The following is a 24,517-nucleotide window of genomic DNA, read 5'->3' on the forward strand; positions in this document are numbered from 1 at the left end:
TCGACCCTTAATTAATTTTTTTGCCTTTCTCCGATTGTTTGCTTTTGCTCACGATAGGTGTAATTATGCCCAAAATATACGCCACTGGTTTTAAGAAAACGTGGGGTATAATCGATATAAAAAATAATTAGACTAATATTTGATAGTACTGTGGTATATATCTTGCTATATACCACTGTTTTTCAAAAATAATGGTATTTGCTTGTTACAAAACTAGAAAAGTGTTTTGTACCATGGTAAATGACTATAAACCACTGTTATTAGGGGAACAGTGGTATATACCAGTTGACCAACCGTGGTAAATGGCCATTTTTGTAGTAGTGAAAGCTCGATGACAAAAGCTTCAGTTGTGTTTTGCTTGGCGTTAGTGAGGAGTCAAAGGCATATAGATTATATGATCCAGTTTCTCGAAAGATTATAGTGAGCAGAGATGTTGTGTTTGAAGAAGATAAGAGTTGGGATTGGGACAAGAGCCATGAAGAAGCAGTTATAGCTGATTTGGAATTGGGTGACAGTGAAGAAGAAACAGTCGTAGTCGATAATAGTGAAGAAGAAACAGCCGTAGTTAATGACAATGAAGCTGATTTCAATGGTGATATAGAAGGAGTGGAGAACTCGTCTTCCGATGAGCCAACTGAAGATAGTTTATCTAGCTCAAATGAAGGAAGAAACAGAAAACCACCATTCTGGATGATAGATTATGAAAGTGGAGAAGGCCTTTTTGAAGAAGAAGATGTGGAAAATCTAGCCTTGTTTGCAGCTGCTGATCCAATTTCTTATGAAGATGCCGTGAAAAATGCAAAATGGAGAAAAGCTATGGATTTGGAAATAGAGGCAATAGAAAAAAATGCTACATGGGAATTGACTGATTTACTTGCTGGAGGAAAGAAAATTGGATTAAAATGGGTTTATAAAACAAAACTCAATGAGAATGGGGAAGTCGATTAATACAAGGCACGGCTGGTAGCAAAGGGATATGCTCAACAACATGGGATTGATTATACTGAAGTGTTTGCACCTATGGCACGATTAGATACAATTCATTTGGTGATTGCTCTTGCAGCTCAGGAAGAATGGACTATCTACCAACTAGACGTGAAGTCTGCTTTCTTACATGGTGAACTGCGCGAAGAAGTCTTTGTTGAACAACCTCGTGGTTATGAACAGAAGGGTAATAAGCAGCAGAAGGTGTACAAGCTGAAAAAGGCTTTATATGGACTGAAGCAAGCTCCACGAGCTTGGTATAGTCGTATAGAGTCTTATTTTGTGAAGGAAGGGTTTGAAAGGTGCCATTGTGAACATACCTTGTTCATCAAAACAGAAGAAAAAGGTAAAATTTTGATTGTAAGTCTTTACGTTGATGATCTTATATTCACTGCAATGATGAGTCTATGTTTGCTGAGTTTAAATGATCCATGATGCGTGAGTTTGACATGACTGATCTTGGGAAGATGAGATATTTTCTTGGTATTGAAGTAATGCAAAGATCTGATGGTATCTACATTAGTCAGAGAAAATATGCGCTGCAAGTGTTGGAGAGGTTTGGGATGGATAAAAGCAATCCAGTTCACAACCCAATTGTTCCGGGAACTAAGCTCTTCAAAGATGAAGATGGAGTAAAAGTAGACAACACTTTCTACAAGCAGGTCATGGGAAGTCTTATGTATTTAACTGCTACTCCACCAGATGTGATGTTTGTAGTAAGTCTTATCAGTAGATACATGGGAAATCCTACTGAACTTCACTTGCAAGCAGCAAAAAGAGTCTTAAGGTACTTGAGAGGTACAACCGACTTTGGTGTTTTTTACAAAAAGGGAGGAAGTGAGGAATTAATTGCCTACATGGATAGTGATTATGCTGGGGACTTAGAAGATAGGAAGAGCACGTCAGGGTATGTATTTTTAATGAGTTCAGGGGCAGTGTCTTGGTCTTCAAGAAAGCAGCCGGTAGTCACTTTATCCACCACCGAGGCAGAATTCATCGCCGGCTTCTTCATGTGCTTGTCAAGCGGTGTGGTTGAGGAGAGTTTTGGAGAAGCTTAGTCACACTCAAAGTAAGTCTACCATCGTATATTGTGATAATAGTTCAGCAATCAAGCTTTCCGAAAATCCAGTGATGCATGGACGCAAAGAAACATATCGATGTTAAACTTTCATTTCCTTCGTGAACTCACAAAAAGCCGAGATCGGATGGATGGTTCACTGCAATACTAAGGAGCAAGTAGCGGATGTGATGACTAAACCTCTACAGTTGGATGCATTCTTGAAGCTTCGACCATGTTGGGGAGTGTGTCCAAGATTCGTGTAAACCGATTGCTAGTATCATTCAGTTTAAGGGAGGATGTTAAGTTGTTAGGATTTGTTACTGCTTTGTTAATAATCCCTATTGTTAAGGGAGTGTTTGCTTGTTTGACCTATTCTTAAGCTTCATACCACGTAGTGAAGTAGTGTTAAACGTGGGTTGCATCTTCCTCTGTTTTTCAGTTACTTTGTAAGGCTATTTAAGCCAACTTGTTTTGTTCAATTCAATAAGATAATTCTCCCAACTCTTGCATACTTTACATCAGTTATTTGGTTCTTAACAGTGCATGCTTAGATACTAGAAGGCGCAAAATACTAATAAGTTTAAAATACAACCCATTGCTAACCGTTGATTGTGAGTTGAGACACATCACGATTCAACAATGGAGAGGAGTTTTTTTTTTTTGAAATAATGCAAAATGTGTGTCAATGATCAAATATCCCGTAAGCTTTTTGTTTTTTGTTGTTTTCTTTTTTTGGTTGGAGAGAGAAAGAAGTCGAAGAGAACACAAGGTTCTGTAGAGAGAATCTTAGGAAAAATTGATTTTCTTTTTATTTCAATTATCAACTAATTGATTTGTTAAAAGAAAAAAGAAAAAATTGATATTAATAATAGTGTGCTGGACACGGCGGTCACTATGGGCGCTGGTAGTTTCTACCAGCCCAAAAATGATGGTGAACTAATTCAGACTCCACTTTTGGGTACGCACCACTCTAACGGTCTAACACTCTTGGGTACGCACCACTCTAACTAGGGCTAGTCATCAGGCTCGATGCTTGTGAGCAACTCGGTGCTCGGTTCGTTTTGGGCTCGGCTCGAGCTCACTCATTTAAAAATATGAGTCAAATATGAGCACGTTTTAAAGCTCGAGCTCGAAATCAAGTAGCTCGCGAGCTACTCGTATTTTACATAATTTTGTTAAAATATAGGATAATTGTTATAATAGTGTGTTGAATTATAATAACTTATCACATATTGATTGTAACAATAGTGTATTCACCTTATAATACTTGTTAGATAGAGGTTCATTGTTATTTTAGTGGATTGTAATCACACTGTATATCGTGAGATTGTCTCTGCATGTTATTTTGATATTTAGTAAATATTATATATCTATTTTTGCTCACTTGTATCTAGAATATGTTCGAATTCAAACTTATGCACAAAACAAATCAAATCAATATTGAAAATTTGTAATAGAGTTCGAACATATAGCTCTGAACCGTCAAGATCCAAACTCGAGAGCTACTCGGATACTTGATGAGCCAACTCGAACTCGACTTGAAAAAATTTGAGCTCGACTCGAGAGACACATGTGCTCGACTCGAACTCGCTAAAGCTCAACTCGACTCGCTCGATGACCAGCCCTAACTCTAACGGTCCAACACTTATTTCCTCTGCCTGGTTGGCCCATGGACTCACAAACAAACATAACAAAACTTGGTTAAAATGAACAACATGTTTTGTTTTTTTATGTTATGTCGATAATAAAAAGGTGATCTTGGACACACCCATAAAAACACTCCCGTACCCCATAACTAACTAAAGTTTTTGTCATACCCCATAACCGCCTCAATCCAATAATATCTCCCAAATTAATTTGGGGTATTTCTAATAGGGGTAAAAAAACAAGAGACCCGACCCAAAAGGAAACAACACACGGCCAAGGTTGTTGAAAAATCCTTCGTGGTTGTATGTATCGGATGAGAACCCGTAGAAGTCGTAACCGGAAAATCTGGTAGCTCCCTCCTTTTTAATTTAAATTTGAGCTTTGTCACTTCCAGAACTAATATCCCTAAAAATGCTGATTGAAGGAAGAGTCCCTGTACTCTTTGGTTCTATGCCGGCTTGCTCATTTGATGCATGCAGTAAATGCAACCTGTAACCAGTTTCAGGCCGACGACACTTTTCTGAGGGGCACAATTTCCTCCGACTGATCATGATCGTAACGCATGGAACCTGCAACGACATCCTCATACGTTTGGTCTTTACCTTCCTAAAAACGGAGTATAAGGTCCCCAGAAAGCACAGCAACACATTCTGATGCTTCAAGGGAGAGACCGCTGTCTCACATGCTTGCGCTCATTGACCCACTTATCCTCATCTGCCCCAAAATCGGCGAACCGAATTCAGACTTCCGGATCAACTGTCTCAAACATCCTATGAGAAATAAAAGTAGAGACGTCGTACCATGCCCCATCCTCCAAACTCCATTGAAGCATTATTATCCAACCAGCTCCTTACTAAAGGAAAAGTCACATAACTATTAGCATTCCTCATGGGGATTGAATCATCACGAGGCATAGACAAGACAGACAATTTGGCAGGAGACTTAATAGTTTTGGCCTTATGAGCATACAATTCCGTCAAATGATATTGGAGTTAGTTTTGACGACATTGGAGCTTTAGAAAAAGTCAAGGAGACGTTAAAGGAATTGGTGATGCTCCAAGACGTTAAAGGAATACATAAAATTTTTTGAAAGTAATACTGGCCAAAGAAGAGACGGCTTCCTCAGCATTGATTCTTCAACCTATTGGCACTTCTGTTTCGACAGAAGAAACAAGCTAAATTAAGCTCTGTTGCAAAAGAGGTGGGGTTTCAGCTTTTATCTGACGATTTTGAGGTTAAATTAGCAGAGTTGTTGAAGCTGCAGACCGGTAGCAAATCTAACAAAGCATTATTGGAAGTTCCAACAGGAAACATTGTTGAGAATGATGTGAATCCAGTTAAAGCAAATGTTCATAACGATGAAATTTGAACTCTACTAGAGCCTGAGGACATAAGAGGACTTGAACCTTCCAAAATTAAAGAAAGGAAAGTAACTTACATTGTGAAATGTGGAACACACACCAATTGTTCCTTCATCACCCGATGAAGATCCATTTCTTTTATATTATATTATATATATATTATTTATTTATTCTTTTCAAATAATTTAACATATTGTCATTGTTTTCATGTAAACACAACTCGCCGAGTCGACTCCCGAGATTTCGAGGTTTTGAACACTGATTTTAGGTACACTTAATAAAAACAAAAATATAATTTAGGAACCTAAATATGGTTTAAACAATTTTATTTATTTATTTTAAACTTGAAGAGTACGAGAGTGTTTTTATGGGTGTGTCCAAAATCACCCTAATAAAAGGCATGTTTTGAATTACATTGGGTCACATTGATAAACAAATTATACCTAGATTTGGAAAAATGAATTTTTAAAAATCAAAAATCAAAAAATGAGTTCAAGCGTATATCTAAATAGCTAACGTAGGCTAAAATTTTACTTATGCCGAAATTAAAACTTGGAATCATATTTAGAATAAATGACTCGCTGACTAATTCAAAAACGGAGCTTAATTCAGAGCCAATTACTGGATTTGTGCCTAAACTTGTGGATTTTACAAGCTTATCCCCCATTTCAACCAGTGTGATGTACTGCTAGAGTGCTAGGGGAGTTACCATTCACTCGGGTAGTAATAAAATGATTAATGGCCCACAAAATAGATGTTTGGGATTCCTGATTTAGGAGGCAAAGAGGGTCAGCGTAAACTGATTTGATCGTTGAATTTGGAAAGTCCAGTCAGTAATTCAGTATTGCTTCTTAGTTATTAAGGTCCCCACTAACGGATTCTGAAAATTGGAAGAAAGGGATGGAAAATTGTAATAATTAGAACAAGTCTCACTTTTTTCTTGTGCATTGCTTTCAATGACATGGAGATGATCACATGAAGAAGAGAATTAGGAAGAATGAAAATGAAAGAAAAACTAATTAAAACCCCAAAAGGAAATAAACATGTTCTTTCTTACGATATAACGCAGGATGATTAATATTTAGGAAGAGGTAGTGCTTGCTTTATTAGTGCACAGAGAGATATTGCAAACTTCTCTAGCTACATGCTACGATATCATTTATTTTATTTTTGTCCGAAGTCACAGAGAATGAATGAACCTCAATGAGGCACCCATGTACGTACATACTGTATATGCAGTGTAATTACTGTGGTTCTCACTTCTCACTTGCTCAGTTACTGAGTTACCTGATCAAAAGGGCATGTAATAAAATGATTAATTATATTTGTCTCAGTTACTGAGTTACCTGATCAAAAGGGCATGTAATAAAATGAATAAATATATTTGTGACAGATGAACTGATTTGCTGGATCTCGAGTACGGTATTCTTTAGTACATCTCAGAGTTCACAGTCTCTCGCTCACTCTCTCGCCTTTAAATCATCAAAACTAAATTCATGGTCTTTTACTCTTTTTATCGAAAATAAAATTTAAAAAAAAAAAAAAAAAAAAAAAAAAGGCCTATGACATGGGTTTACCAAAACAAGAAAGGTCTGCTTATATTGAATGAGGCCCATTCGACTAGATTTGAGTCGTCACTCCCAAAAGTCCAAAACCAACATTTTAAGTTGACTTAGTTAAACACAAAAGCAATTTAGGAGACTCCTTTACTTAGTTTTAATGATTCTTAAGATTACTTAGCCTAATAGCTTCCATGTGATCTCAATATCTCATCCATACATGCAACTCATATTCTAGTGAACATATCTCACCAAAGTCAGAGCATATAGTTAACAACAGCAATTTGATTCTTTAAAAATTAAAATGCCTCAAATTGGATAGTTCATAGTACACCTTTTTTGATGTAGAATCCCCACCCACCTTATAACCAAAACAAGAGAATATTGTGAGAGACGCAGCGTGAAAGCTACAAGAGCTCCAATTGGAGGCAAATGAAAGCAAGAGTTGAGACATTTAACCATTTGGAACAAGGCTACTGTATGATTCTAACCTTCCTTCACTCATTTAGCAAACCGCGTTGGAAACTCTTTAGATGTTCACCAAAAAAGCTGTAATTCATCGTTATCTTGGTTATAATTATACCTGTAACACTTTTAGCCCAAGGACTCCATAGGATAAGGTTAGTTTCCTTTCACACTGATTTATAATGAATCAAAAAATACTTTTTCAGTACGAACAGGAAATTTTTGTTGTTTAACAACATAAAATTTTCCCATTTGAGGTGGGAAACCAAACACTTAATTGCCTAGCCTATCCAAAGAAAACTTTCAAACTATAAAACACGCCCTTAGACCTTAGTGGATTGCCTAAGCAAACACATACCAGTGAAAAAAATTAAATTACACCCTCGTAAATAAAATTAATTGAAAATTAAAAACTATGCGTGACGGTATAAAGATTTTGAGCTCTAGCCGAAAATAATAGCTGATACATATTCTTTTAGGCTCAAAATGGTATAATTTTCTGCCTTGTGTTCTTCAATGTAAATTGTAAAAGGTCGACCCGTACGTACTACAAAACCTTTAGAATGACACAAAAACATTTGTAGTACTTCAACACTAGCATCAACATTCTATTATAATTCATAAAAGTGTCATTTCCTAATGTTTTTCATCCTTGATCCAAAAATCAATTAAGTGTGTTCGTAATTTTCTATAAAACCAAAAAAGATGACAAAAGAAAAAGATTTTGTGACAGAGTAAACCTCTCCTACATTATTAGCCAAATTAATATAAACAAGGGCGTAATGACATACAACCGTGGTCTTGGCTTCATACGTACGTGAGACGCTAGTAAGATGTTTGTGTAATGGATGAATATGCACTATCGTTTCATTATTAACTTTCCGCGCTGCCAGTTTTAATTATATTTTTTCATGTTTAACGTAATATAAAACTAGTTAATCAGACTATATTTCAATTCCAAGCAGGGGTACTAGCTAATATTATACTTAAATCTCTCTATCACTCTCTATTTAGGGTGATAGTGAGAATAGGGCTGCAAGGTGTAAACCGCGTCAAGAAAACCTAATTGAAAGCTACTAAAGCTCCAAAAATGGGGACAAACACAAAACAGAGAAATACTTAAAAAATGGTATAGTTTAATAGTAAGAATGAATCCACAAAACAGCCGGCTTAAACAATATACTAAATAACCAAACGTCAATAACCGTGTCACCTTCAACACACCAATTCACTATAGTCACAAGGACAACGCCAATGCCTTAAAATTTATCTCCCTTACCCTCTATATAAATCCCTTGATCAACATTCCCCTCTCTCTTCTCTCATTCACATTTTTCTAACATAGCACCCCCAACACTTCATTCTGTTCCTGCACTACTGCACCATTTTATCTCAAGCATGGAATCCGGTGGACACGACGACAAGGAAAGTATTGATAGGCCAGAGCAAGTCATCGATGAAGTGAGTACAGGTCGTTACTACGAATGTGTGTTCTGTAAACAAGGTTTCACCACTGCACAAGCCTTAGGGGGACATATGAATATCCATAGGAGAGAGAGAGCTAGGAATAGGCAACCTACTATTCCATCGGCATCTGTTGAGCCCATGGAGGACTACTCAAGGCCTGCACATTCTCGACAAATTTCAAATCACTTACCGCGTAATTCTCAAGCTGAAGAGACACCAGGCAATTATCATATGTACCTTCCACCATCCTCATCTAGTACTAGACACCGTCGTCGTGGCGGTACTGATCAGCTAGGATCAAAACGTACTTTCAGCCTATATGAGGAAGATCAGTATACGAATTTAAGCTTACAGATTGGTTCCACGGTTATAGATAACAAGGAAGAAGGGAAGATGCAATATGGGGAGGACGATGAAGTGGATTTAGAACTTCGATTGGGTCATGATCCATGACATGCACACTTGATACACTATACAGTTTTTGGATACTCATGAAAGGGGTAGATGAATTGAAGTAGATGAAGAATTAATGAAGGGAGGACTACTAATCGTTGAAATAACAGATTTTTCAGAGGTATTTATTTTATTCATATTGTCTAGCTAATCTCTAACTTCAACCCATGTAGGGTTTTATATAAAAGATCACCAGGCTAGTTGCTTTATGTCATTTGTGTTTTTAGTAGGATTTGAAGCTATACTTGTGTAAATGATGCTTAATTGAGTTCAAACAGATCGAATAGTTTTCCTTCATTTGTTTAGTTAAGGCTTTGTATTGCTTTGAGATAGGTATATTTGATAAGATTATATTTGAATTATGGCTTACATTCTCTCCACAACCAGCTAGATACTGCTTTTTCTTCGACTGTTGCTAGGATTCCATGATAATGGGGTAACATTTATGTTTCAGTTTCAAACAAAACAGTACATGTTATACATGGTGTTGAGATAACTATTCTGAATAGGTGCATTAAATGGTCATCATCTGAAATGCATGTTGAGTAACTGGAGCAGGGATAGTATCATAGTCATATATTGTCAAAATTCAATACTGATTATTGGGCCTTTAAATGCATAGATTCAGTAGTACTGGCTGCATAAATGTTCTACTTCAGAATTGATAGTGGTACTACTCTTCATTAAGAGTTTCATATTTTGGGTATATATGCTTACGCACCAGAGCAAGTTCTCTAGATTGTAAATGTTGAATTACAACTAAGTTGCAAAATATTGAGATGCAACAGATAATTTTTAGATCTTCACATTCTTTGATCAACATAACTAGACCATTTTGAGAATATACATCCCTGATCCCTCTATATATTTCCTGAGCTTGTGTATCAAATGGACCGCCAGCCTAGTAGCCTACACAACTTTAAAGGGGGTATATCAATTGAGTGCCAGCCCACACTAGCTAGCTTTAAACTCTTAAGAGTGACAATTTCAGAGTCTACAGTCAATATTTTTTCGACAGTGAAATGTGATTTATGATTTTATTTAGCAGACACTAGGCATGTTGAGGTGAGTTTGCGACAATGTGATATTGTGCCGGAAACATATAGGTTACAGAGTGTTAAAGCCTTGAACCTTCAACAAATAATGGTCATTGTACTGCCGTACTGGTCAGTAACATTTTGCCTAAATTTGTCGGTATCTCATGTTCACTAATCACCTTTGAAGAGTGTTATTAAACAGTCATGCTAGTTAAATTTTAGTGCGCGCTGTTACAATTGAAATAGCAATTGCGTTGATGATGCTCTTACGCACTTACATACAAGATACAACAGTCACTAATATCTCTATGAAGAAGAGAGGGTAAAGCACTGAACATAAACAGATGAATGTACGTACAGCGTGAGAGTCATGAGGAAGTCAGATTGGAATATGCTGCCTTCATGGAATTGCTGACTTCTGAGGGAATCAAACTTCGATACCGTATTAGAATTCTGAATGTGTAAGAATAAGGGGAAGAGTGACCAAATATATCTATCAAATACTCTCCTAGTGAGCTATCTCTTGTTCTATATATTATTAATGGAATGGTGGTCCTAAATAGCCAGATTACTAATTTTGAGTGAAGAAGCATTTCTAATTAACTGTAAAATTTTGTGGAGTAAATTAATTAGTTGACACTTCGGCTGTGATAGAGCGATGTGCAATTTTCAGAAGTCAAATATTGAGAAGTCATCGAGTATATGTTAAGACTTGCAAAGGTAAATTATGGTCGAAGTAACCATCGCATGCGCACTAATCCCAAATTAGCTTGGTACGGCTGCATATTGAGCATATTTAATTTGTGATTGATTTTGTATAGTCTTACTGTGAATTTGGCTGTGGACTTGGGCACTTAGCTACCAATAACGAGAGAAACATCCCTCATATATACCCTTGTTTGTGTGTGTGTGGTAGAGTGAAGTCAGATGTACTAGTTTAAATTCCATTTGAAAATGTTGCAAATCTTGAGGGAATGAAAACAAGCTTTTCTTTTTGCTAAAAGTTAATTTCGTATTGATGCAAAAATAATGTTACAAGAAATTAACATTGGTCCGGTATAGAAGGAATCTAGGAAGGATCAACTCCATCACAAAATTATTTTCAGAAACCTGTAGTATTTAAGTGGACTGTAGGTTATAACTTATAGGTTCTCTAACTTAATGAGGAATGGGTTTTTTCTTATCCCACCAAAGGTTTCATCATCCTTTGGCCAGTGAAGCACCCTTGTTTGCACTTTGCACATATATGTGCCAGAAAGTTAACTTCTCTGTGAAGCTAGCCAAGTGCAGCCATAGCATATTAGCATGTTTAATCTTGTCCTTCATCCCTTTCATTATATCAACTGCATTCACCCCGACTCCAAGAAGAGAGTGCTTTTGGGAGTGCCTCTTTTGACAATACCGTACCGGATGATTGCGATTGGAGGTTGTGCAGCGAAAGCAATGAAAGGGAATGTTGGTGAAATTGCGAATAGTGTACAACTGCCAAAACACTGACGACTCTCGTGATTGGATCAAATATATAATCGTGTCATTAGCAGCCATCTAGATAAGAAAGAATAGGCCTTGAAAAGCTTTTCGGGGAATTATATGGGAATAGCACTAGGGGTTGTGGGAATTAACAAACATTGGGGATTCAATCTATCCTAGAGAGGGATCATGAAGATAATCATGTTGACTAACTAGATGCATCTCTAGCAATGACATTATTGCTAGTGATAGGGTGGACAATTGGGCCTTTAGATTGTCGTCGTTTGGGGCATAATTTCTCTTTTAGAAGATCTTTACAGTATTGCCAAGAGGTCTTAGGGGGTGTCTAGTCCACTTGTGCACTGCTTGCACCTAGTAAATGAGCTTCTCTCTCACACTTGTACCACTTTTACAACCAATTGAATAAATTTTCCAAAAAAAATCTTGTCCTATATTGTCCTACAGGATTCCAAAATAAATTCTACCTCTTTGAAATGCTTTGTCTGCATCGGAACTGCGGAAGAATGAATGTCCACCCAGTTTTTTTTTTTTTTTTTTTTCAAATATTTTGCATATTATTTAAACTAAACGGGGCGTTGAAACACCCATACAGTCGAAATAGAGATCTTTACAAATGATATCTGGAGGTCTACCATGCCAGCTCATGTGTTGAGCTAAAGAAATGTCATATTGTGCCAGTGTGTCTATTGTAGCGTTTCCTTCTCTGTATATGTGGATGAGGGATATGTTTTTGAAAAAAGAGAAAAGTTGACGAATATCCTCTATGATCTCAGCTGCCTCCCATGGACTATCCTTGTCTTCTCCGTTAATGCAATTGATCAAAGCCTGTGAGTCACTTTGGATATGTATGTGGGTGATGCTATAGGAGATAGCTAAATAGAGACCTAGTCTCATGGCCAAAGCTTCGGCAAGGAAGGATGTTCCGATAGGGACATTATCTACTGATGCAGCAATGAAACCCCCGTCATAATTCCTTAATACACATCCCAAACCCGCAGGACCTAGATTTCCATGACACTTACCATTTGTGTTTAAAGTAATGTATGGAGCTGAATGAGGCTTCCAACAGAGATGGATGAGTTGTTTTGGTCTCTTGGGTTTAAGGAGTAGTGTCTGAGCATCCTTTGTGCTTCTCCAGAAAACAAGACTAGCTCTGAATGTGCCTTGAGGTGTCACCCTTTTTTGTTCAAAAAGCATTTTATTTCTACTCTTCTAGATGTTCCAGCAGATGATTGTGAAGAGTTCCATAGCAAAGGGTATATCGCTCTGTTGATTTCACAATAATATTTGAGTCTTTGTTATCCATCTCTGTGGTATATCATTGAAGGGTGCGTATGCAATTTGGGGGATTGGGTTGGTTCTCCATATTGTCTGAGTAAAAGGACATTCAAAGAACAGGTGTTGTGAGGTATCGATCTGGGTGGCTTTTACAGAAGATGCAGTCTATGTTAAAGTTTAAACCTATATTGAATAGGTTAGAGGATGATTTTAGAGCATCAAGCGAAAGTTTCCACATGAATACTTTCACTCGCGGAGAACATCGGAGTTTCCAAATGATTCTCCAATCAAAGAGAGGGGTGTTGTGGTCGAAGTGTATTGCTTGATACCCCGATTTCACCGTGTATTTCCCATTGATTGATAGAGTCCAAATTCTTCTGTCGGGTTTTTCACTATGAGAAAGTGGAATGGAGATAATTTGTTTCGCAATTTCTTCCAGGCAGCAGTGGTAGATGATGTTTGAGCGCCATTTCCTTGTGGTACTATCAATGAGGTCAGTGGCGGAGCCAGGAAATTGAGTGAGGGTGAGCCAACCCCGACCCAGCCAATCATAAAAAAAAACTCATTTTTTTAACTAATTATTCACAACTCTTATTTGAAATTATTATTTGTCACACAAAATGAAAAGAATCAAAATTGAATGCTCTAATGCAAATCTCTAGACCCATTAGTGTTGTTATGTACTAATGTCTAGATTTTTATGAATAATTTCAACAATTCTTGTGCATCTACATTTCTTATTTTCTAATTATCTTAGGTGTTCTAAATATGATTAGGTTTTACTAATGTCACATAGAGTGATGCAATTGTTCAAAGAGGGACTCTGTTTTTGGTTGAAAGGGATATATACAAAGATTATTCCAAGTTCTTCATGGAATTATATACATACTGAAATTATTTTTACCGGATTGTGAGGTCATGAATAGTAATTTGGAACTTCAATCATCATCTCTAGAATTACAAATCAATCATTAGGTCCAGTATAGTGTCTCGGATCAACTATCCATAGTGCGCATATCGCTTTTGCTTTAACTTTGGTTACAACAAGTCATAGCACTACTAAAAAAACAGGTTTTCGCCGTGGTCAGAATCGGTGGCTAAAAGTATAAATTTCGTGGCAAGAAGCGTTTTGCCACAGGAAAACATTTAGCCACGCCCGAGGCAGTACAAGGTGTGGAAAGAAGTTTTTTGTCACGACATTGTGCCACCGCGGCAAAAGAGTAGACATGTTGCCGCAGTCATGCCGCGGCTAAATGTTTATTAAATTTGAATTAATTATTTCGTTTTTAAATATCAAAATACATTTTGCCGCAGTGGTGGCCGCTACAAAAGGATGCCTAATTGCCCGACGCTACAAAAGAAATGCCTAATTGCCAATGGCTCTCTATCCCTTTAAAAGTAGTGCTAAAAGTCAATAAAGGCAAAATCAATAAAGAAATTTTGCTTCAATTACTTTTCACTAAATTTGTTTTGTAGCAATTTTACCTATATATAGAGGCAAGAAGTGTTGATTTTAGCTCTACTTTTAAAGGGATAAGGGAGCTTCACTTTCTTTTCTTTCTCGCAAAATTTGTTTTTATTTTTTTTTAAAAAAGAATTAGCTTTTTATTTTTATTTTTTTTTTTTTTAAACAAAATTTAGCATAAACAAACCCGGACTATACCAACATAAAATTACGATAGTGAATACAAAGTCAAATTTCATTCCACATTGAAACAAGTAATTATGAAATATACTATATAATATAAACCAACAATTTTTTCCTTATATTCTTAAGAGTAATTAGTCTAGCAAAAAACATAAAAAACCACAAAATAAATTCACTAAAAATCCATCATGAAGTACAAAAGTCAACCAAGTACAACCCTAGCTACTATATATCCAACCAATAGTACGTTTGGACCAAAAATAAAAAAAAAAAAAAAAAAAAAAAAAAAATCCTTGTGATGTCGAAACTGATCGTGCATATGCAGCCCTACAATATTTAGCCCAGCCTCCTCGATCATCAATTCTGCAAAAACAAAAGGGATACACATGAAAGAGGGGGACATAGGCATCACATATGAAAAAGAATTTGAATTACCAATAATTAAGTCGAGACATAAGAGGATTATTCTAACGCCTCTAAACAGTCCAAGTCGTCCGACAAAATAAGATCAAAATTGAACGGGAAGGTAATTCAGAGCCAATGATATTAAAGAACGAGCAAAACGCAAAGACCGAAAAGGAGAATGAGTACAACAAATCAATCCATGTCATCTAAACCCAGCAAAACAAGTTTTATACCAAATTAATGAATACGTACATCAATGGGAATTAAGACCTATGAGTTGAAACAGTAAAAAAAAAAAAAATAAAAAAGAAAGCCTACCAAGAGCACTAAAACTAATAAGAAAGGAAAGAACCCCACCTGAAGCTTTTCAGCTCTCACAAGATTCCAAACCGAATCACCAAGTAAGTGAACAGAAAAAGTTGTCAAAGTGTGGAGTATGAACTTTGATCATCTCCATCTGTTTCTTAATAAGAAAGGAAAGAACCCCACCTGAAGCTTTTCAGCTCTCACAAGATTCCAAACCGAATCACCAAGTAAGTGAACAGAAAAAGTTGTCCTACGGAGTATGAACTTTGATCATCTCCATCTGTTTCTTACCCTTGAGAATACCCCTACCACATTTACCAAACAGACTGGTTGTACAAAAGAGAAAATGCTGTAGATTCTCTGGTAGTAGCCCAATAAGGCTACCTTAACCGAATCACCAAGTAAGTGAACAGAAAAAGTTGTCAAAGTACGGAGTATGAACTTTGATCATCTCCATCTGTTTCTTACCCTTGAGAATACCCCTACCACATTTACCAAACAGACTGGTTGTACAAAAGAGAAAATGTTGTAGATTCTCTAGTAGCCCAATAAGGCTAGTAGCCCAATAAGGCTACCTTAATCAACCAACTTTGATCATTAAGCAACCCTTGGTAAGGAACAAAATGAAAGGATACTAGACTGAATTACCTTTGTTGATTCTTATATTCCGGAACTGAAAGCCCATGGTCCATGAGAATGAAAACTATCTCACCGATTGAAGAGTGCCACTGAACCAATAAAAAGATCTTCTGTGTGAGTTCTTCTCAAAAAGAACAAATACAAGACTTTTGAACTTAGAACATCTAAACCTGTTTCAAACCAACCATGTGCCTCTAATGAAGGCCTGAATCCAATGGGAGTTAACCCCTTCTACTTTTGAAATCTATGCTTACAAAGACTGCGCCAAGGCAGCCATGGGGACCCAATTTGATCCAAGCACTAAAATTTGATTCCCCCTCTTACCCTTGAGAATAAACTCATCAGAATCAGATTGATTCAAAAAAGAAAAAAGAGGAAAATCTAAGTGAATGAATCAAATCTACCACCGAACTGAAAAAATCAAAAAAACAAAAACACACTTCACTATCACTTACAGATTTCCAAGAAGAAACACCCAAGTGAGTAAGTAACTTTAGGTCTTCTTTAAAGCTCGGTTTTCCGAGAATTCTTTACTAAATTTGGACTGGTTTTAGTTCTCTCTTTAAATTCAAATTTTTTTTTGGCTTGTAAGTTATTATTATTTAACTTATATGTAGACCTGGTCTATCTGACTTGACAATAGTTATCAAGTTTTTATCAGCTTGATGTTCATGGTTAGAAAACATAGCCAAATGTCCATCTTCTTGTGCTGCTAGACTATGGTGTTGTGCTCCCTGATATGGTGATGGTCTCAAATGACAGCAAACTAACAGGATTGAAGAAGAAATTTCCCAAACTTTAAGGGGCACATTATCAAGTATTCCTGTGAATGCTGAACTTCTCATGTTTAAAGAGAAGCAAATGGCATCTAATATGTCTCTATCTGCCTTCCCAAGTAGTGAAAACATGTCAGGTAAACTAGCTGGAGGAAATTCAATCGTGTTATTGGGCTCTATTGAAGTAAGACCTGGTCTGTAATCATATATTCAATGCATACTTCTTAACAAAAGGGATAAACATGAAAGAGGGGGAATTGATAAAACTTAAAATAGGATTAGACATATAAACAGGAAACAAGCAAGGGACATATGACAGAGGACAGGACAGATGACAAGTTAAGGATTGACTTACTTAATTGGAAGAAAGACGCGAACGAGTTGTAGTCATCTCCAAGCGCTTTTGCATTAGTTGTGCTTCCATGTCCGCATCTCGGGCATCGAATTGTCTCTTCATCTCATCCATTTCATGTTGCCTTTGCTCATCTTTATCCTGTGCTTGCCTCCTCATCTCTTCAATCTCACGCTGCCTTTCCTCCTCCTTCTCTTCCGCTACTCTTTTCATTTCAACCACCTGGTTTTCCAGGTCATTCACCCGATTGTCCTAATATAATCGGAGCCAAAGTAGCTGGTTGGTGTTACACCTCGCCCCTCAACCTCACACGCCCATGCCGCCTCGAGGCATCACTTCCCTATAAATCTCATTTGTGAGAGGTAGTTGTGCCCCATGTTCATCTCTACCTGCTAGGTGATTCATTTTCTCCTACATATTCCAGGAAAAAGATACACATACTATATTAAATACAACCGAGTAGGATATTCAAGTTGAAGCCATTACTAAGGATCAAATTAATACATACAATGTAATCTCTTGATTGATCATCAAGAGCGTCATGTGTTTTTGAACTTGTGTGAGTCCTCACAAAAAGATCTCCTAGGGAAGGGGGTGCTCCGTGCTCCTTACTCTAACCAAATATAAAGAAATTTACTAATTGTTACTAATCTAATTCAATACCATATTAGGAATATATATAAAAATAATAAGCATATGTACCATTATCTCTTCAAACTGAGGAAAACTTATTCTTCCAGCAGCGTGCTTCGCTATTTGCTTAGCACGATTAGCCTTGTTACGTTCAGAAATGGCCTACACATAATACATAATGCATACGAATTGAACTTAGTTAGTATTGTACTATGTAAAAATATATAAGTTAAATATTACACTTTCTCTTACTTGCTGCTCCGGAGTATCCCAAAACTCCACAAGCTGAACCCACTCTTGTTGTGATAGTTGGTGTGGCCTATGGCTTACACGCTCTTCATATGTGGTGTAGGGGGTATAAAATTTCCTTTTCCATTTACTTTTTTTGTTTCTGAATTCGTCCGAGGAAATTGGACCCAAAGTGGGCTCCTTCCGAGTCTCATCAAGTTCCCATGAATCCTAAAATGAGAGACAAAAAGCTTAAGCAATGCTGCATTTATGTCTATACTATGAGGAATCATATTTCTACTAAGAAATGAATTAGACAATGTTTTTCTATTAACAAGTATATGTGCAGCAACTCCAAAAGTCCATACCTTAATGTTATCCCATAACCACTGTTTGTGGCCTACATCTTGGAGCTCCCAATTTTTGTCCAGGTTAAATCGACGTGGCGTTGCCATTAATACTCCAATAGACTCGAGAAACAAGCTTGGATGTTTCCGAGGCCCCACCGGGTTGTTTGTCTTTCCATAGCAATTCCAACTTTGAGCCATTTGGTTGGTCAAATACCTTAGGAAGGGTAGACGTGCCTCTAACCCACGTTCCAGCTGTCCACATATGCCCCACATTAATTACACGCCAAACAATAATGAAATTGATCGAAGGTCCACGTAAATTTAAACTTACCGCCACCACTGGGATCTTCTCGTAGTCGTTTTACCATTGTACCTGTCTAAATCGTCACATAAAGCAATTCATCAAATTAAATCCATCAAGGAAGACAGTAGAAACTGATATATATATATATGACATTGTTTAGTGATACCATCTTGAATTGTTAGTAAAAAGTTACAAAAAAAGGTCCCTACTGAAAAATATTTGTATATATATGACATCATAGGTGACGAGAAACAAAGCAAACTAAAATCACATAATAACCACTCCCAAAACAAAAAACAACATAAAAAAAATGCAACTACATATAATCTTCGCCATCAGATTTCAATGATGTCTTCATCACAATCACTATCATTGATGAAGTCTTCATCAACGTCAACGACATTTTCATCAACAATATTCGCAACAACTTCTACTCCGTCAATGTCACTCCTAGTCCAACCGTTAATGTCGTGTGTGTTGTCAACTATGTTATCTACATCTTGCTGCATGCAAGACATATTATCTTGAGTCAGCTCAACTACTGAACCCATATCATACAAGTCCCTTGGAAGAGTCTTTAACACAACTCGCCAATTATCGTCCAAATTATTCTGAAGATAAAAAACCTGTTCAGCTTGAGATGCTAGAATAAATGGTTCATTTGTAGCTAAGGTTCGTGTAAAGTTCAGAGTAATGAAACCATATTCATCTACTTTTATTCCTGCGCGAGTCATAACATCCCACCAATCACATTTGAACATAAGCACTCTATTCTCATTGCAATAACGCAACTCAACTATGTCATTCAGCACACCATAATAACCAACACTACCAGTCACCGGATTCATGTCTTTCGCGCTTGCAAAGCTCGATGTTTCTGCCGATACAAAAACTCCACTATTCTGAGTTTTTCTTCGAGACTCACGAACTTTTGTGTGAAATCTATACCCACTTGCAATACAGCCCATGAAACAGGAAGCAAATCGACTGGGACCATATGCTAAACTAAGAAGTTGCTCGCTGACCAACTCCCCATCCTTTTTCATTTGTTGGACCTATTCAAATAAGAAGAAATAAAGTTAATATACGCATGGATACATCTTATTAGTTTAATACCTATACATATTTGACTTTGAATTAACTGGGCACGCTTGTGCTCGTTCATTCCATCAGCTACCAGGCTTTTTTGAATGCAGGGAGCACTAGAGACAAGGATGTGATTTATTGGCATTAATATAGTAGGATTTCCCATTTTATTGAACGCATATTGACCAATGGGGTTGCGAATCCGTACTGACGATTCTAGTGCGACGACACCCCCCTGACCTAGGGCCGGTTTAAGTCGCTGACTTGAGTGCTCAGTTGCACCTAAAGTCTTATGGTCACTCGTATCCGCCTATGTTATGGTCACTTGCAGATTTTTGGCTCCATTTTTGGAGTTGCTGGCGGGTTTGTTGTGGGAAAAGAGGGGCCTATGGTACATACAGGAGCTTGTATAGCCAATTTACTTGGTCAGGGTGGATCACGCAAGTACCATTTGACATGGAAATGGCTCAGATACTTTAAAAATGACCATGATCGGCGGGACTTGATCACTTGTGGTGCAGCCACTGGTGTAGCAGCTGCTTTCCGTGCTCCAGTTGGCGGGGTTCTCTTTGCACTTGAACACACGCTCTTGCATAAACAGATAAGGACATTAAATTTTCAGCTTGCTGATGTGATGTGTATAACATAATTGAAGGGGAAGTTTGAAAATTCTGTGAATCTACATTTGATGGAAGTTTCAACCTATACAGGCATAACAGGGGGTGATCAGCTAGAAGCGGGAGGATCTCAACTTAAAAACTTAGATTGTTGGTAACGAACCGTGTCTTTCGTATTCATTCCTAACGTCAGGGGCAGCAGTGTACAAATAACTCCGCAAAAGCTACGTAGACAAACAGACTACCTAGCAATAGCAGCCCACTATGCTATACAGCCTATAGGTTACATAGAGAGACCCCATGCAAACAGTTGGCTCCTAACCAACTCCCGCTTGTCAGAAGACAAGTGTAATCACTGCACTGCCGGTATCGAAATCGACAGACTGCTCCCCTTTCTTCCTCCCTATAATGCTTGACGGCGAACATAAGACGGTCTAGCATCAGCAGCCACGCAGAGCTAACAGAGTCCACTAGCCTCCTCACAGTATGTGATCCATTGAGGAACCCACTACTAAATCTAAATTCAATGGAAAACTATGAGAACCACAACTGATTAAAAGTTTACTTGAAAAAAACATTAAATATCCATAAAAAACATAGATAACCACCTCACCTCATCTTCGATGAACTACAACAACAACAAGAAACTCCCACCTCTGATTACAATAAACTTAAATCTCATTCAGTAAAGAATCATTCCTTGCGACCTTCAAACCCGGAACACATAAGCTTCTTCTCCCTCTTTGCAATTTTCTCTGCATCTTCTTATTATTTTAGCTCTCAGCAATATTCCCAGACCTTTTTTCAGCTGTTTTTTCAATCCTAACTTTATCTCTACTCTCAACTCTCACCTTCCTAAACACATTTTTGCCATTCTTTATTTATTTTTCTCATTAATAATTAGCATTGGAAGAAGCGGTTTGTTAACTGGAATTTAAGCTATCAAGAAGCGCTTCAATAACCGGAGTCTTTGTTAAAATAAATAAGCGGAGAAGTCTGTTCAGAAAATTCTCAATGTTCAATCTGTAGGTATATCACAGACCCTACGAATTGAGTTAATTCAATCAGCCCATTTCCTCGCTGCGTGTGGAACACGACCTCGACCGAGATGTCCGACCGAGTGAGAGGTGGTGCGGTCGCGCATAGTTGATCACGATATATAGCGTGGTCCGACGATTAAGTGCGACGACACCCCCCGACCTAGGGTCGGTTTAAGTCGCTGACTTGAGTGCTCAGTTGCACCTAAAGTCTTATGGTCACTCGTATCCGCCTACCCGCCGGTAAGGCTCCCAAAATCTTGGGGCTTCCTGGCTTGTATAGGTTGTCAATCTATACAGACATAACAGGGGGTGATCAAGAAGCGGGAGGATCTCAACTTAAAAACTTAGACTGCTGGTAACGAACCACGTCTTTCGTATTCATTCCTAACGTCATGGGCTGCAGTGTACAAATAACTCTGCAAAAGCTACATAGACAAACAGACTACCTAGCAATAGCAGCCCGCTATGCTATACAGCCTAGAGGTTACATAGAGAGACCACACGCAAACGGTTGGCTCCTAGCCAACTCACGCTTGTCAGAATACAAGTGTAATCATTGCACTGCCGGTATTGAAACCGACAGACTGCTCCCCTTTCTTCCTCCCTATAATGCTTGACGGCGAGCATAAGCCGGTCTAGCATCAGCAGCCACGCTGAGCTAACAGTGAGTCCACTAGCCTCCTCACAGTATGTGATCCATTGAGGAACCCACTACTAAATCTAAATTCAATGGTGATGAATCATCTAGTAGTAGAACTGCAAGAAGGTCCGATGCTGACAATCTTCCCATTTTTATGGGTACGAGGGAGACAATAAACTGTCCGTTGTCCTTTGAACGGCGGTTATAACAGAAACGACCTGAATGAGATGCTCCCTAGGAAAGCAGAAAATCAAGGGCCCTTTCGGGCACTTATGACAGACCGGTTTAGCGTCCCGATGAACCACAAGCTCATTCGTTGACGTTAGGCCGTTCACTGCAAAACCGGAGAGCAGGGAATTCCCCTTGGGAATCTAAAGGACCACAGGGAAAGCTATATGATGAATAGAGGGCAAAGGGGTAGGAGAAGCGACTTCCCGACGGCACCTACCTCAGGCTTATCCTTATCAGTCTAACTCTCCTTTCTATCTGTCCCTGATCTACACTACTTAACTTGCGACTTGAGCTATCAGACTGAGCTTTAGCGAAGGCGCATTACTAACAAAGATCTTGAATTAATGATTGATATTTATTAATAAATAAATAAAAACTACGTTAACAACATCTGTTTTACTAATAATTTACAGAAATATATATAAACTGATATACGTACACAATCTAACTACGTACATATAACTAACACTTACTTGATTTTCAAACCATTTACCAAATCGTTCATTATGAATACGGTCCATATTCCTAGCACTTGACCGCCGCCCGAGCTCATCCCTAATCACTTGTTTGTGCTTCCTATACAAAATATTGTTTCATTTATAATGAGTATATATGACATTTTATAAATAATATTTCTTTTAATAAATGAACGATTTCAATAAGGTGGACTTACTCAACAAACGGTACCACTTCCTCACAATTGATTAGCACATACAAACGAGCTTGTTCCCACTCATCGCCTCATTTAGAGTCCCAAACGCGTTCCTTCCCTAAAGCATGATCAAGTTTCAAAAATATAGAAAACTTTCCATCTGGTCCAACAACTTGGATCTCTTCATTCCTCCCTGGCCGGTTGAACTTAGTCTCAATCCCATCATTTAAGTATCTTGAACAGAAAGTTAAACATTCATCAGCAAGATACCCTTCAGCAATAGATCCCTCTGGTCTACTTTTATTACGAACATACTTCTTCAAGGTGTATAAGTACCTGAATAAATATAAAATATAAACAAAATTTTAACAAAATATATACAAGTGAGTAACCATTACTATTATCTTATATACTAACCTTTCGATTGGGTACATCCAACGATAGTACACGGTCCAAATGAGCTTAGCTTGACCAAATAAATGAATAGGCAAGTGCACCATAACATCAAAAATGATGGAGGAAAGATCATTTCCATTTTACATAGTGTGACAAAGAATCTGATGCTCAAGACGTTCCAACTCTGCAAACCCATAATACTTTCGAACATAATTGCTTGTAGAAATTAGAGAGCTCAACAAGAACTAATGTAACTTCCTTAGGTAAGATTCCACGATTTCAACCGGAAGAAGTTGTGCATTAGAACATGCCAATCATGGCTTTTAGGCCGGTACTTTGCATTCTTTCACCAACACGACGCGAGATATTTGATGAAAAATTATCTGGAACTTTAATACCTTTCAAGAATTGACAAAGCTTTCTCTTCTCAGTCAAGGACAAGGTATAGGGCGCAGGGGGGATATAGTATTTGTTACCCTCTTTAGCTATTGGATGAAGTGACTTTCGCATACCCATTAACACCAAATCTTGCCTTGACTTCAAGTTATCCTTTGATTTCTTCTCTAAATTCAGCAATGTCCCAAGCCAACTCTCACCGTTGTTCTTTTCAATGTGCATGACATCTAGATTATGAAGTACACGAAGGTGTTTCCAATAAGGGAGATCAAAAAATGCACTGATCTTCTTCCAATTATGTGGCAGATAATTATCATCTCGACTTCTCTTCTGCCCAACCTTATCACACTCCGCTTTACCAAATGTGATTTGGTCGCATACCCATCTAATTGAGCAAGAACATTACTTCCAAAGAAAGGGACTTGGGGCAACTCCCATTTCAAGTATTGTTATCAAAAGAACTTTTATTCTTTCGATATCTATGATCAAGTGGCAAGAATTTACGACTTCCCATATAACAAAACTTTTTCCCCATTTTGCCCATTTTGAGCAAGTCTCCTCATGGCATGAGGGACATGCAAGTTTTCCTTTAGTGCTCCATCCGACAAATTAGCAAATGCTTTGGGAAGTCATTAATAGTCCACAAGACAAGACACCGCATGCATTTTAAAATTTTGTTTTGAAGAGGCATCATACGTCTCAACTCCCTTTTCCCACAACTCCTTTAACTCATCAATTAATGGCTGCAAGTACACGTCAATGTTATTTCCAGGACTACTAGGGCCAGGAATTAGCAATGCCATGATAAGAAAAGGCTGCTTCATACACATCCAAGGTGGCAGATTATACGGAATGCATACAACAGGCCAAGTGCTATGAATAGAACTAAGACTACCGAAAGGATTGAAACCATCACTAGCGATACCGAGTCTAACATTGCGAGATTCTAAACCAAATGAAGGATATCTTATGTCTAGACTTTTCCATTCCTCGGAATCAGCTGGATGCCTCAAAGC

At 37.8% G+C, this 24,517-nt stretch overlaps 1 protein-coding gene and 2 pseudogenes across 1 annotated transcript; 2 read left to right on the forward strand and 1 right to left on the reverse strand.

Annotated features, from left to right (window-relative positions):
- Positions 1-1,418: 1,418 nt before the first annotated feature.
- LOC147505729 (secreted RxLR effector protein 161 pseudogene) lies at positions 1,419-2,042 on the forward strand (annotated as a pseudogene).
- Positions 2,043-4,036: 1,994 nt separating this feature from the next.
- LOC147505730 (protein SAWADEE HOMEODOMAIN HOMOLOG 2 pseudogene) lies at positions 4,037-4,683 on the reverse strand (annotated as a pseudogene).
- Positions 4,684-8,474: 3,791 nt separating this feature from the next.
- Positions 8,475-8,996, forward strand: LOC147505731 (uncharacterized). The gene has a single exon (XM_086605616.1). It carries the CDS (start codon positions 8,475-8,477, stop codon positions 8,994-8,996), a length of 522 nt encoding a protein of 173 aa, XP_086461742.1.
- The last annotated feature ends 15,521 nt before the right edge of the window (positions 8,997-24,517 follow it).

The sequence above is a fragment of the Coptis chinensis genome, chromosome 4, assembly GCF_015680905.1.
Source record: "Coptis chinensis isolate HL-2020 chromosome 4, ASM1568090v1, whole genome shotgun sequence".
Taxonomy (NCBI): Eukaryota; Viridiplantae; Streptophyta; class Magnoliopsida; order Ranunculales; family Ranunculaceae; genus Coptis; species Coptis chinensis.